We start from the raw sequence: 14,718 nt of genomic DNA on the forward strand, positions 1-14,718 counted from the left end.
GCACAGGATCTAAAACACGGGAAGCACAGGATCTGAAACACAAGTAGCACATGATCAGAAACACAGGTAGAGGATCTGAAACAGGTAGCAGAGGATCTGAAACACAGGTAGCAGAGGATCTGAAACACAGGTAGCACAGGATCCTAAACACACGTAGCACAGGATCCTAAACACAGGTAGCAAAGGATCTGAAACAGGATCTGAAACACAGGCAGCACAGGATGTGAAACAGGTTCTGAAACAGGTAGCACAGGATCTGAAACACAGGTTGCACCGGATTTGACACACATGTAGCACAGGATCTGACACAGGTAGCAAAGGATCAGAAAATAGGTAGCACAGGATCTGAAACACGGGTAGCAGAAGATCTGAAACACAGGATCTGAAACACAGCTCATAGCACAGGCAGCACAGGATCTGAAACACAGCTAGCAAAGGATCTGAAACACAGGCAGCATGGGATCTGAAACACAGGCAGCATGGGATCTGAAACACAGGCAGCAGAGGATCTTAAACACAGTTAGCACAGGATCTGAAACATGATCTGAAACACAGGTAGCACAGGATCAGACACACAGGTAGCAAATGATCTGAAACACAGGCTGCACAGGATGTGAAATAGGTTCTGACACAGGTAGCACAGGATCAGAAAAACAGGTAGCACAGGATCTGAAACAGGCAGCACAGGATCAGAAACACAGGTAGATCAAGGTTCTGACACAGGTAGCACAGGATCAGAAACACAGGATCTGAAATATATGAAGCACAGGATCTGAGACACATGGGGAGTTCACTTTGTGAAACAACATGTTTTATGTCATGAGCTTAAGCTTCACTTGTCACTGGACAAAACTGATTGTCATTGTTCCTGCTCCAGTGAACTCACCTGCCTCATGTAGCCCCTGGTGTCATCAGTTTCATACTCTGCCCGCAGGATGTCTATAATGACAAGGTACAGGTCCTCACAGTCCACTGTGGTCAGCAGGCTGTCCAGGCTGCCTCGAAGTTTGTCTTCATGCTGGCAGAAACTGAAACAAACAATAAACCATCTGTGAAACTAACTTGTCAACAAACCATCCGTGAAATGAGAGCTATCTACAGCATGAAAAGATGAGATATCAAGGTTGAAATATGAAACAATAAAATGTGAATCAGCAATTTAATGTGAAAAAAAAATGTGAATCAAGTGTGAAATGTGAAAAAATGAAAAGTGAATCAGGAATAAAATGTGAATCAGAAATAAAATGTAAAACAATGAAATGTGAATCAGAAATAAAATGTAAAACAATGAAATGTGAATCAAGAATGATATGAATGGATTGGCTGTGGAAATAAACTAAAACATATAACCGACATCTGTAGTTGTAGTTGTTCCATTGTCAATACTACACAGGTTTGCATACAAGTATCTTCCTCCATAACCCATGGACACATATGACCACTTTGTGGTGCAGTAGTTCCATGTGTCTAATTTTAGTCAGCTCATGAAATGAAGCCATGTACGATTCACAGAAGCCAAATCAGCCCAATGCTGTGCATGAAATTTGTGCAAACCCTAACAAGCTATGTGTAGAAGCAAGAAACACAGTCACTTGTGCAAACCAAGTTCTCATCCATCCCAGTACTTGATGGCTTCTTCCTCACTGGAACCAGGTAATGTCTTGGGTTGTTGGTAAAACATAGCATAGAGGGAATCACGGGTTGGTTGGTTGGTTTGTCGTTTAACGCCGCACTCAGCAATATCCCAGCTATTTGACGGCGGTCTGACTGGGAAGAGTCAAAATCTACTACATGGGTACTCAACTCCCTATGACCGGACCCTACATGGGTACCCGCTTTATGTCTCAAGAGTTGGGTAGAAAATGTCCGATATACTATCATTCTGTGACAACAACCATGTTACTGACACCTAGACTGAAACTTCTTGGTCTACAGTAATTTAGTCATTATGGCAATGAGTTTGAATGTTTCACACTGTAGTGTTTTTATTCATCTAAATAATCTGTAAAATGAATTGTGACACTGTATGTCTCTTCTTGCTAATTGGAGGATATTACAACAAGACAACCACCTCCGTGGTCTAGAGGTAGAGCATCCGCCCAGAGAGTAGAAGGTCCGGGGTTCGATCCCCGACCGCGTCATACCAAAAGACGTTAAAAGATGGTACTTGTTGTTACCCTGTCTGGCGGTCGGCATTAAGGGGCTTAAACAAGGACTGGTCGGCTCGGAGTCAGTATACTGTGTCTGACTGGGGTATTCATGTTAAACTGCAGCATGGTATCTCAGTGAGCTAGCATTATAAATCATCATCAGTCCGGACTAGTACAAGCAGCCACACACACACACACACACACGTACATGCACGTCGCTATATAAGTGCAATAATCTTGGACGCGACGTTAAACCCCATTTTACCTCACCCCACCTACTACAAGACATATGTTTCCACAGAACTGCTTATGTATACAATTTCTCTGCCTACAGGAAAAACAAATTGAACCTGTCCCTCAAGTGTGTTGTGTCTTTCTAAAATCTATTTTGGTCAAGCAAACTCAGCTAATATAAGTCCATATATACAGTAAACTACAGTTATAACGAACTCAATGGGACCACTAACTTTTGTTTGTCATAACCGCAGTTCATTATAAGCATATATAAAGCATATATGCAGCAAATGGCCGGGACCAAAAATACAGTTCATTGTATTCGTCAGTTTGTTATAAGTGTGTTCATCATAAACAAAGTTTACTGTATGTTAAGATCAAGATATGTTGAAAATGTAACTAAAACATTTTGTACACACAAACGTTTCTCATGTCACTCTTACTTTCTATTCCTTCTTCTCACTGAATCCTTATGAATTACAAGATTAACTTTTTCACCTGTTATCATATTGGTCATTTAGTCATTATAAACAACAAATTGATCTGTTCAAATTATAATATGAATTTCATACTTCCAAAAACATTTTCATTTTGAAAATAAATGATTTCTTAATTCAATTCAACATACTTAACGATGATAAAAACAAAAGGGTTAATGATATATTAGTCTTGCAATGAATCTGTAGCCCATGCTGAACTCATGGGGATTGTTGCGAGGGTCGTAAGTTGTAGCTCACCTGGCTATGTGTCTGGCTAGCACCATGACGTACAGTGGACAGCAAGTGGACGGTGTCCTGCAGTGTGTCAGTATCTTGGACTCAAACTCAGGGCTTACAAAGGCATCCAGCGTGGCCACCTCCGCACGTACCAACTCCTTCACATTCTTGTTTGTTAAAGATTCTACACACAGTGTGGGCCATGATCTGGACAAACATAAAATGCCAAAATTTCAAACATAATTTCCAGAGTAAGCATGTGTGAAGCCCATTTCTGGTGTCCGACGCCATGATATTGCTGAAATATTGCTAAAAGCGGCTTAAAACCATACTCACTCACTCACTCCAGAGTAAGCAAAATTCCACTCATGTAGTACACATGCTTAGCTATTCCTTACTAAAGGTACTTACCTTACTAAAATACTATTTACACTACAAGGCAGTAAGTCGTGTATCCTACCATATCCACCATAAACCAAATTGTACTGGGTTTCTTTAGTCGCCATAATATGTCCATATTCAGAAACATAATTTTGAATGATTTCATATGTAACTCAATTTGTGCCCTGAGCAAGTTAAAACTAAAAGTGATTGGAGGAGAACAATATCACACTCCACAAATTAGGCTTTAGGAGATGTCTAAAACACTAACTGCAGTATTACCTTTTCAGATCAGTGTACATCAGGTCACTTAAAACAAACCTTTCATTAATGAGTGAGTGAGTGAGTGAGTGAGTGAGTGAGTGAGTGAGTGAGTGAGTGAGTGAGTGAGTGAGTGAGTATGGTTTTACGCCGCTTTTAGCAATATTCCAGCAATATCACGGCGGGGGACACCACAAATGAGCTTCACACATTGTACCCATGTCGGGAATAAACCCGGGTCTTCGGCGTGACGAGCGAATGCTTTAACCACTAGGCTCATTAATGAGTGACCAACAAGTGTGTCAGGCTCTTACCGATCCTTCCTAAGTGCTTGTCCCTGTCCCGAGTGAGTTTTAAGCGATATTCCAGTAATATCACATGGGCACACCAGAAATGTGGGGACACCAGAAATGGGCTTCACACATTGAGCCCATGTGGGGAATTGAACACGGGCTTCATCTAAAGCTTTAACTACTGGGCTAACCCCACCACCCAACTCCCAAAGAAGCAAAATCAATATCATGGAAAGTCTGTTATAAAGAAATCACACCAACACTACCTCATCCAGCATGTCCATGACGTCACTGTCCCTTATTCCATGGCGTTCCACAGACTGTCTACTGTATCATAACCCTCCCCCTGAACCTGTCATGTGTTTGGCAACCTTTGGGTGTTACATACCTCCATGTCTGTAGACAGGTGTCCTCATGACATGACACGATCACCCGGGCATCCACCGGGAGAGGGTCCAGCAGCCACTTCAAGTGAACATCTACTTGCTGAAAACACATCATCATTACCATCATCATCATCATCTTAACCATGATTATCATGATCATCATCATCATCATTACCATCAACATCATCTTAACAATCATCATCATCATCATCATCATCATCAATCATCTTAACAATCATCATCAATCACCTTAACAATCATCATCATCATCATCATCAATCATCTTAACAATCATCATCAATCATCATCATCATCATTACCATCAACATCATCATCTTAATCATCATCATCATCATCATCATTACCATCAACATCATGCTAAGCTATCAGTGAAGGCTGGGAAGAGATACTCAGCAACTCCCCTGAAGCACATTGTCTAATAATAAAACTATCCTTCAGGTGAGGTTAAAAAAAATTATTTTCAATAATAAGCTTACACATTGGGTGACTGCTGAAGAAGTGATTGAGTGAGTGAGTGAGTGAGTGAGTGAGTGAGTGAGTATGGTTTTAGCAATACCAGGAACATATCATGGGCTATGGGCAGCTTACCAGAAACCTGTCAAGGGGTGAGAGCGGCATACCGGGAATGTGTCAAGTGCAAGAGAGTAGTTTAATTACCGGAAACCTATGGAGTCTGTGAGTAGCCTACCAGGAACCTATTAAGGGCAGAGGGCTTACCAGGAACCAAGAGAGAGATGAGAGTAGCTTACTGGCCACATGTGAAAGGCTAGGTGTAGCTAAGTAAGAACCTATATAGACTGAGAGGAGCCTACCAGGAACCTATCAAGAGCCAAGAGCAGCTTTATAATACAAGGAGTCTATGGAGTCTGATAGTAACCAACCAGGGACCTATCAAGGGATAGGAGTAGCTTACCGGGAACCTATCAGGGGGCATGAGCAGCTTACCAGGAACCTGTAAAGGGCTGAGAGTAGCTTACCGGGAATCTGTCGATAGAGTCCAGGATGAGGATGGTTCCACCTGGGGACTTGGCAGATACTTTCTCTAGCCAGCGTGGGAACTCTTCAACCAGACGCCCAGGGTCCCCGGTCAGGGCGGGGGGCGTGGTCACATGCTGCATCAGCTATAAGGACAATACAGAAGACATGAAGCAGCCCCATGTGATGTAACTGATTTGAGTGAGTGAGTGAGTGATGCCACTTTGAACAGTATTCCAGTTATATCGCAGCTGTCAACTTAAGTGGGCGGAAAGACCGAAGTGATGCAGGTCTCAGACGTTTATGACTTGGTTGAAACCCACGAGCACATGTATGGTGCTGACAAACCTAGAAACAGAATCGGGGCAAACCGGAATTAGAACCCACAATCATAGGTTTCTGGATTCTAGTTTTGTGACGGTTTGTTAAATAAGCACTAAACAGATTTCTGTACCATCATGCCATGTCAGTTCAATGTTGGCGGGAAGCCTGAGTGATGCATGTTACATAATCATCACTGTGATGAGACAACAGACAACAGATCTTCAGTGAACATCAGTAATGAAATCCTACAATCAGCTGATCCTGGGACATCAAAGGGACACAACACTGCAGGACCCCTGTGTCTGCTGTACCTGTGAGGTGAGTCTGCGGATCATGATGATGGGGTCGGCGCTGATGGAGGATGGGGAGCCCACGAAGTGGAACAACACCAGCGTGCCCGGACACTTCTCCTGCTGCAGCTGAATCCTGCAATACAGTCATCTTGATTGACAGGAGCTCCTTGGATTAAGGTAAGGTAAAAGGGGGATTTAACATTATTTCAGATTATTGCACTTATATAACGATGTGCATGAGTGTGTGTGGCTGCTTGTAGTAGTCTGGACTTGATTTTATAGTGCTAGCCCACTGAGATACTATGCAGCATTTTAACATAGATACCCCACTCAGACACAGCATACTGACTGCGAGTCCTTGTTTTATCACCCTAATGCTATGTGCCAGGTAGGATTACAACAAGCACCTTTTCGCATCTCATACTGTTCATGATAAACTCTAACCTGCATAATTAAATCCTATGCCCTATCAAGAGCATAACCAATGAGCCACATGTTGTGAGGCCCTTCTGATGGAGACTGGTTCCCGAGTGTATTTGCATTGCATCACTTTTATCGTTTGTAAATGACAGATATTTATTTCGCAGGTATCTTTCTTCAATGGCTAGACATATTTATGGCAACACCAGAACAGTCTTGACTAAAACATATTTAGCAAAGAGAAGGAGGTCTTGTTTCTGTCATCAGTCAACTGGCTGGAGGGGAGGGGGGGGGGGGGGGGGGGGGTCCTGCTACCTTTCACTAACACTTCTCAACAGCAGCAATTACTGGTCCTCAATTCATTTCATTGTTGTATTTTCCAATAATGAAGATACCAGTACTTTAAAGTGAGAAAGAGGTCTGAAACTAGAACAAACACTGCAATACATCACTGAACTGTCTGAGCTTAACCACTGAAAGTATGTAGTCCATTTCGCCATGTCGTTTTCAACACCAATATTCTTGCTTTCTTGATTTACCCGTACCCCCAAAGAAGTTGTATAACTTTGACTGTGCTATGGAGACTGATCCCCACGCAGAAAGTAACAGTAGTATAGTCCGTAGTATTATAGTGAATGTGATTGGTTCACACAATCAATTACATCCAATCAAATTACTGTTTACAAATGCTATAGGAACATTACAAAACTGTTCTGAGCACATATTTAAACAAAGCCCTGTAACTGTGATTAAGTACCAGATAGGGGAAAACATAGCAAATTGAGAGATTTGTTTAGTGCATTCTTCGTATCGCATGTTTGAATTTTAAAGTGGAAAAGTGAGTGAGGGAGTATGGTTTAACGCTGCTTATAGCAATATTCCAGCAATATCACGGCGGGGACATCAGAAATGGGCTTCACACATTGTACCCATGTCGGGAATCGAACCCGGGTCTTCGGCGTGACGATCGAGCGCTCTAACCACTAGGCTACCCTACCGCCCCTAAAGTGGAAAAGATAGGCAGACCTACCAGATAGGCAGAATGGGGATTTGAAAGATTACTGCCCTCCCCCCCCCCCCCCTCCCCTAGAAAACTACTGGCCACAGGACAGGTATTTTGATCACTGGTCTCCTTTGGGACTGACCACTGTTTTGACCACCACACTCAGGCCTGTACAACCCTGAAGTGAGTCAATGTTATTTTGTACCATAGTCAAGAGTATCAGCTGTATACTGGCAGCTTGTAAACAATGAATACTGACCACTTAGAGAGGAGGAGTGACCGTCCTGACCCGGAGCCCCCGGTCACAAGTAGGGGGGGCAGAGGTCCAGCTGCAGACACGTGGGCGTTCAGCCTCTCGTAGTACTACAACATCACAACAGCTGTCACAAATAGTTGCCATAAAAATGATGGAATCAAAGTCTATTTGAGTCAATTAGTTAATCATAAACATGGCTTAAATGGATGCAAACTACTACACCTGTACGCATACTGTGGGATGCAAATAAGCATGGCACTTTGAATCATTAAATTTATTAAAATGTAATTTTGCTTTGCTTGTTTTTTAACACAGAACTCATCAATATTCCAGCTACATGACGACAACCTGTCAGAGTCTGGACCACGCAAACCAGAGCTGACATTGTGTGGATTGACCATGCTGTCAGAGTTGATGCGCTATCAACCAAGTCACAGGCCTGACCACTCAATCTATTACCATATACTTAAATACTATAACTATGTATTACTCTTGCCATTACTATATATTATGATTACTGTATATTACTATTCCTACAAATTACTATTACTACAAATTACCATTACTATTACTAGATATTACTATTACCATATATTACTCTTACTACAAATTACTATTACTATATATTACTATTACTACAAGTAACCATTACTGTTACTATATATTACTATTACTATATACTTCAATACTATTACTATGTATTACTCTTGCTATTACTATATATTACTATTACTATTACTATATATTACTATTACTATATATTACTATTACTATATATTACTATTACTACAAATTACCATTATTATATATAAACTTTACTATTACAGTCATAGGTTGTTACTATAACTATATATTACTATTACTACAAATTACTATTACTATATATTACTATTACTATATATTACTATTACTACATATTACTATTACTATATATAAACTTTACTATTACAGTCATAGGTTGTTACTATTACTATATATTACTATTACTATATATTACTATTACTATTACTATTACTATATATTACTATTACAGTCATAGATTGCTGGGGAACAACAATTACCCATGGGGACACATTGGATGTTAGGTATGGTATTCACAAACCACTGGCAAGTACACAATCACATCTAGTCAAGGAGAGCAAAGGAATTGGTTCATATAAATGAAATACAACCTACCCTTTCAAAACCCAGTTCACAGCTGGAATGAACAGCATAGCCGAGAGCCTCCATCTGTTCATAGTCGTAGTGGACGTCCCACACCACACCCTCAAACAGCTCAGGGACGTCAGTCGTCAGTTCCTCCGCTTCTGTCTTCTCCCGCAGACTTACCCCTAGCTCCTGTAATGAGTGAGTGAGTGAGTTAGGTTTAATGCTGCTTTTAACAGTATTCCAGTTATATTGCGGGGTGTCAGCTTAATGTGGGAGGAAAGTCCGAAGTGATGCAGGTCTCAGACGTTTACAACTTCGGTGAAACCCACGAGCACGGGTATGGTGCTGACAAACCTAAAAACATAATCGGAGCGAACCGGGATTCGAACCCGCAATCACAGGTTTCTGGCGTGCCCAAGGGATGCAACTCTGCACTGGGCCACCCATGCCCCCAACTCCTGTAATGAACAAATCACTCATCACATGATCTTGCTTATCCTTAGGATGGATTACAAATTGTTATTGTTTCTGTCACACCCTTCATTGTGTATATATGAGTGTTATCAAGATTTTAGAAAAATAAAAAATGTGTCCTATTTCAATCTGAGAAACAAGACCCTATGAGATAGCTTAACCACTTGCCTCTGTGCACAGTTTGGCAAGGAATGGTGAAAAACATGGGGAGAAGTTCCAGAAACAAATTCAGCCTCTAGGTTTCCTCTATTTCCATGGAAGCAGCAAAGGTGAGTGAGAATGATTTTTACGCTTTTAGACATATTTCAGTAATATCACAGAAAGGGACGCCAGTATCAGCATTGTTCAATAATAAGCCTATTATTTCTATTCTTGTGTCATGTATATTACCATCTTGAATATCTTGACAAGTTCTGTGTAAACCATCTCCGCTCCCTTACTTGGCGAGGAGTACCCTGATATGACCTTGACATTGCGGCTTTCCTTGATCTTCGTCTTTATTTCTTTAACTTCACCCAGACTAGTCCTGCATCACAATGAGAAGAAGGAAAAGTACAGGTTGTTTCACACCACCAGAGTATGTCAATCATATTGAGTTCGGACACAGGTCATTTGGGCAAAACCAGTTCAGACATAGACTGGGCTCCTGTCTACCTGAACTAGCACAGGTGGCAGCTGATTTGATTGAACAACACTAAAAAAAGCTTTCATTGGTCCTTCAGAATTGAATGAAACAAATAGCAGACTATGTGGTTTGTTTGTGAAGTGCTCTTGACAAAACTTACATCATCATAGCATTTCACAACTTGTGTACTGCCACTTTTGAGAATGTGCATCGGTAATAAGGACGTTACACACGCGCACCTATACCTGGCAGCTTTTAATTGTTTTGTTTTGTTTGTTTGTTTGTTTGTTTGTTGTTTAACACTTCACTAAGCAATATTGCAGCTATATGACAGGGTCTGTATATTATTAAGTAGGGACCAGACAATTCAGTGATTGACATCATGAGCATCGATCCACACAATTGGGATACGATGACATGTATCAACCAAGTCAGTGAGCCTGACCACATGATCCAGTAAGTCATCTTTTATGGCCAGCATGGGTTGCTGAAGACGTCTTCTACCCCAAATCTTCACAGGTCTAACCTGTAAGGCGACTATGGGACGAAGGCCCCAAGATGTACACTGTAACGACTGTAAAGTCCATAAGTTTTGCTATGGTGCTGACAGCCAAAGGATCATATTCCAATGAATATGTAATGCAGACCAATAGACCAGATTGAATGAAAATAAGGGACGCAACTCTGCAATGATTAAATCCAGTTTCTAACCTCTTGTTACCCGTTTCTCTGAAGCAGTAGACCGTCGGACGGATCTCAGTACTCTCCAGATGACCATGCTTCACCTCGAAACTTGTGAACCTGAAACATGTAAATCTGAAACTTGTAAACCTGAAACATGTAAATCTGAATATACAACCCATCCTGCACATGAGGCGCAAACAGTCACATTCCATCTCACCCTACCAGGTACCCATTTACTGCTGGGTGAGAAGAGGTACATTTCAAACAAAGTGACCTGCTTCAAAAGAACCAAAGCCCTAGAAACTCTCAGGAGTCAACCTGTCAAACATGGTCACCCATCAACATACCCACAGAAACCAACGATTTTTGAACCGTGCAGTGCACATAGGATAAATTGACATTGTTGGGGCAGCCGTTTTTTACTTTCTGGGAGTTAAACCACAGCGGTCAGGAACCAATAAGAATTGCGGAATATGTAAACAGCAAGAACAGTGACGAAGTCAGTATGTCTTTTCCGCGTCTGTCACGACTGTATGATCAAATGTGGCCGGCTTGAATTTATCAGTAAGGGATTAAAGTCCCACATAGTTATCAGATCAATCACGATGAGATAAGCATGTAGTCCAAGTCAGTATGATAAAGACACTTTTGGATCAAAATGGAAACCAACATATCCTTTTAACATTACCACACATCATACAGGACGATCAAGACTCTGGTAATGAATTTCTTGAAAACCATCAAATTTAGGGAGGAAGTTATTACAGTATTACCTATTTGTAGTGTCTCCTAGCAACACAAGAAATACAGAAGCAAGCTCAATTTGTTTCTTCCTCATCTTGATCTGTCTCTCAACCATCTGGAAGGAAAAAAGAACAATACACAAGTATCTTAAATATGAACTGTAACTTAAAGAGCAAGTAAAGTCAATATAGGAACTTCGCAGATTGTACTACTTTATTGCATACTTAATCACAAATGCGTGACCAAAATTAAATTTGAAAATTGTAAATAGCATTAAAAGATGATAAAAAACGACACACGAAATCGTCTCCCAAACAAAAACTTCCTCCAGTAAGGGGATTCCCCTTTCTGGAGGTTAAAACGGGTTTCCTCTGCTTGACGCACTGTGCAATTTCAACTGTAGGGCTGGCACCCAGTTGCCTGGTGGCTTATTAGGACTCTTCTTACTGATGACGACGAAGTTGGGGATTTTACGCGCGCTTTCCAACTGTAAGCATACGTCGCACACAGTCTTCCTACTTGTCCCTCACCTATTGTTATAGGTACTAGTTCCCCTCGGCAAAGTCATGGGTAAGACAATAGGGGATTTACATGATTAACATGATAAAGGGGGCGCATCTCACATAAGACAAGTAATTGGTGAATATCTGTCAACATATAGCGACACAAATAATTGGTGAACTCTATTCGCATACTCTGTACTGAGTGAAAACTTTTAAAATATATATCAATGAAATGAGTGAAAGTATTAATCATAGAGTACAGTTGGGCTCTGAAAGGAATGACAGACAAGAAACAGTATTCCACTGTGGCAAATGTGCAGGTTGACAAATGGTTGATTTACAGTATATTCCCAAATCCAAGAAGGGTCAGCACTTGGATTTCGCCGGATACAAGTACATGATTAAGACCAGACATCTTCCATTCAAATGTTCCCAAAGAGGAACCACAAAGACCAAGGATGGCTTTTTTGTGAAGCACAATAATATGTCACTGATCAGTAGGTCGACGTCAACAAATCATCTTGAGAAGTAACGTCCAAAATCTGTTCAAATTCATTGAGATGCTTCAGGTTAAGCAGGATAATACTGCCGGATACAAGTTCATGATTAAGACCGACGACAAACTTCCATTCATTGGAAATGTTATCAAAGATGATGCCTTGCCATTATTAACACCAAAGATGACTTTGTCACGAAACACAGTTATTTGTCTCTGTGCAGTGGAACGACGCCACAAATCCTTTAAAAGGGATGGTATCCAAATACATGTCTATGTACAAATTCATTTTGATACTGAAGGTTGAGACGGATTATACTTCGTAATACAGGTAGTCTGGCGCAAACCCAAGACGAAGTATTAAAACCTAGACTATGCCCATGAGAGGGAGAAGAGACAACTTCTAGCCAACCAGAAACCAGTGAACAATTATCACAATGCTGTTTCATTGGAATCCAATTACAGAACGTGTTATTGGACTTTTAAATACTTTCTTCGGATATTATGATTTTTTTTTCAGGAATTGACTCAATATATCTGGGACAATTGTTGTTCGCAATAAAATCACAATCATTTTTTCACTGTACTTGCCCTTTTAGGCTTTAACATGCTCAAGATGATGATCCTAAAAAGTCAAATATTTGGCAAAACAAATATACATGTATATTCACACAATAAATGCAATGTTGTCACCAAGGTTAAAGCCAACAGCAGATGACACTTACCAGTGGCGACAAGTTGTCGCTGTCGTCATACGGGAGATGAACGATGACAAGGCCTCTCCCTTCACTCTCACACAGACTCTTCAAACTGGGGGCGTACTCCTGCAGACATAACCACAGACAGGACTTACTCAGCCGATCATCGTGCAAAGGATCATAACACATGTTGTTCAAAACATGTCAAGAGACTCCAAATTCACTAAGGATTGTCATGGTTATTAGTTTGTGAGGACCCCTGGCCATGCCAGCAAACCTGGCTAAAAATCACCTTCCGACCAATGTCAGAAACAAGCAAACCAAGATGAACTAGCTAAAACATTAAATTATGTCAATGTCTAGTATGGTTTACATCGCTTTTAGCAATATTCCAGAAATATCAAGGCGGGGGACACCAGAAATGGGCTTCACACATTGTACACACAGCAGGAATTGAACCCAGGTCTTAGGCGTGACGAGTGAACACTTTAACCACAAGGCTACCCGACCACCCATGTCACTGTCTCGTAACTTATAACATGTACACTATTAATCAGGGAAATAATAAACATAAAATGATATTTTCAGGCTAAATATTTCATGGACTCACCCAGCCATTATAAGTGTATTAAAACAAAAAATATGATCATGATTGTAATGGTTTTTATTAAAACTTAGTAAAATCTAAATATTTTTTACATTTGTATACTTATCCTGCATTACTCCTTAATGCATTCACTGCTTACTTACGACAACTAGAAGGACAGCCTGCGAAGGTCCTGGGTGAAGAAATAAAGTTGTTGTTCTCAAGTCCCAATAAGTGGCCTTCCGTCGCTGTCCTGTGACCTTGATGACACCTAAGGTAATCTTCACATCACTGCCTGTCGCCCAAGCTCTTAGAAAAACATACTTTTGAGGTTTCTGAAGCCAAAGTGGGGAGGCAAGTCTTACGACGGGTGGGCCTTAAGCGTAGTAATGCAGGATAAGTATACAAATGTAAAAAATATTTAGATTTTACTAAATTTTTTACTTATCCTGCATTACTCCTTAATGCATCTGTATCGGACGGTTTGGAGGTGGGTAAACCTTCAGAATACAGAAACCTCAATAATTCACACCCTACAATACGACACCAGTTGGTCGATAAACCGTGAAGCGGAAAAGTTCAGAAAGGAAACAAAACGCCATTACGGTAGGGTTGTTCAAAAATCAAAAAGATTGAACATAGGAATTAAAGAGAAATTCCCTATATATACACGCATAGTAATAAAGAAAATAATAGCTATTCAGCTAATTCTTTACTTACTACGTCATCGAGCCGTCGCTGACAAACAAGATTGTCTAATATTCTTCCACTGGCGGCGACTGAGTGACTGCACATGGAAGTTGACTGGCTCTGTATAGGGCGAGTTCATTACTTGCGTCAGGGGTTGGCAACCTACAGGATAACAACCAGAGGGCCAAACTTCAAACGTTTTCGACATCCCCGAGAGCCCCAACGCGAAGGTTATGACTAACGAAAATATGTGTCGAATCTCCAGAAATATCCTTCCGTGATTGTTCCAAAACCACAAGTGCCGTGTTGAGTCCTGGTAAGGCTGACACCTTGAGATCTTGAGGGTAATTCGCTCT

General features: G+C 40.9%; 1 protein-coding gene across 1 annotated transcript in view; it reads right to left on the reverse strand.

The window, feature by feature from the left end:
• Positions 1-14,718, reverse strand: part of LOC139465734 (nephrocystin-3-like) — a 46,792-nt gene that overhangs the window by 19,106 nt on the left and 12,968 nt on the right. The window contains exons 7-17 of the mRNA XM_071247564.1: positions 13,114-13,212; positions 11,419-11,504; positions 10,673-10,762; positions 9,727-9,862; positions 8,890-9,051; positions 7,717-7,820; positions 6,053-6,167; positions 5,420-5,563; positions 4,424-4,521; positions 3,122-3,307; positions 887-1,028 (exon numbers count right to left, since the gene is read on the reverse strand). Coding sequence (XP_071103665.1) covers positions 887-1,028; positions 3,122-3,307; positions 4,424-4,521; positions 5,420-5,563; positions 6,053-6,167; positions 7,717-7,820; positions 8,890-9,051; positions 9,727-9,862; positions 10,673-10,762; positions 11,419-11,504; positions 13,114-13,212 — 1,362 coding nt within the window. The remainder of the gene's footprint in view (positions 1-886; positions 1,029-3,121; positions 3,308-4,423; positions 4,522-5,419; positions 5,564-6,052; positions 6,168-7,716; positions 7,821-8,889; positions 9,052-9,726; positions 9,863-10,672; positions 10,763-11,418; positions 11,505-13,113; positions 13,213-14,718) is intronic.

This window comes from Haliotis cracherodii, unplaced genomic scaffold (assembly GCF_022045235.1).
Source record: "Haliotis cracherodii isolate W230 unplaced genomic scaffold, xgHalCrac1.p SCAF_18, whole genome shotgun sequence".
NCBI lineage: Eukaryota > Metazoa > Mollusca > Gastropoda > Lepetellida > Haliotidae > Haliotis > Haliotis cracherodii.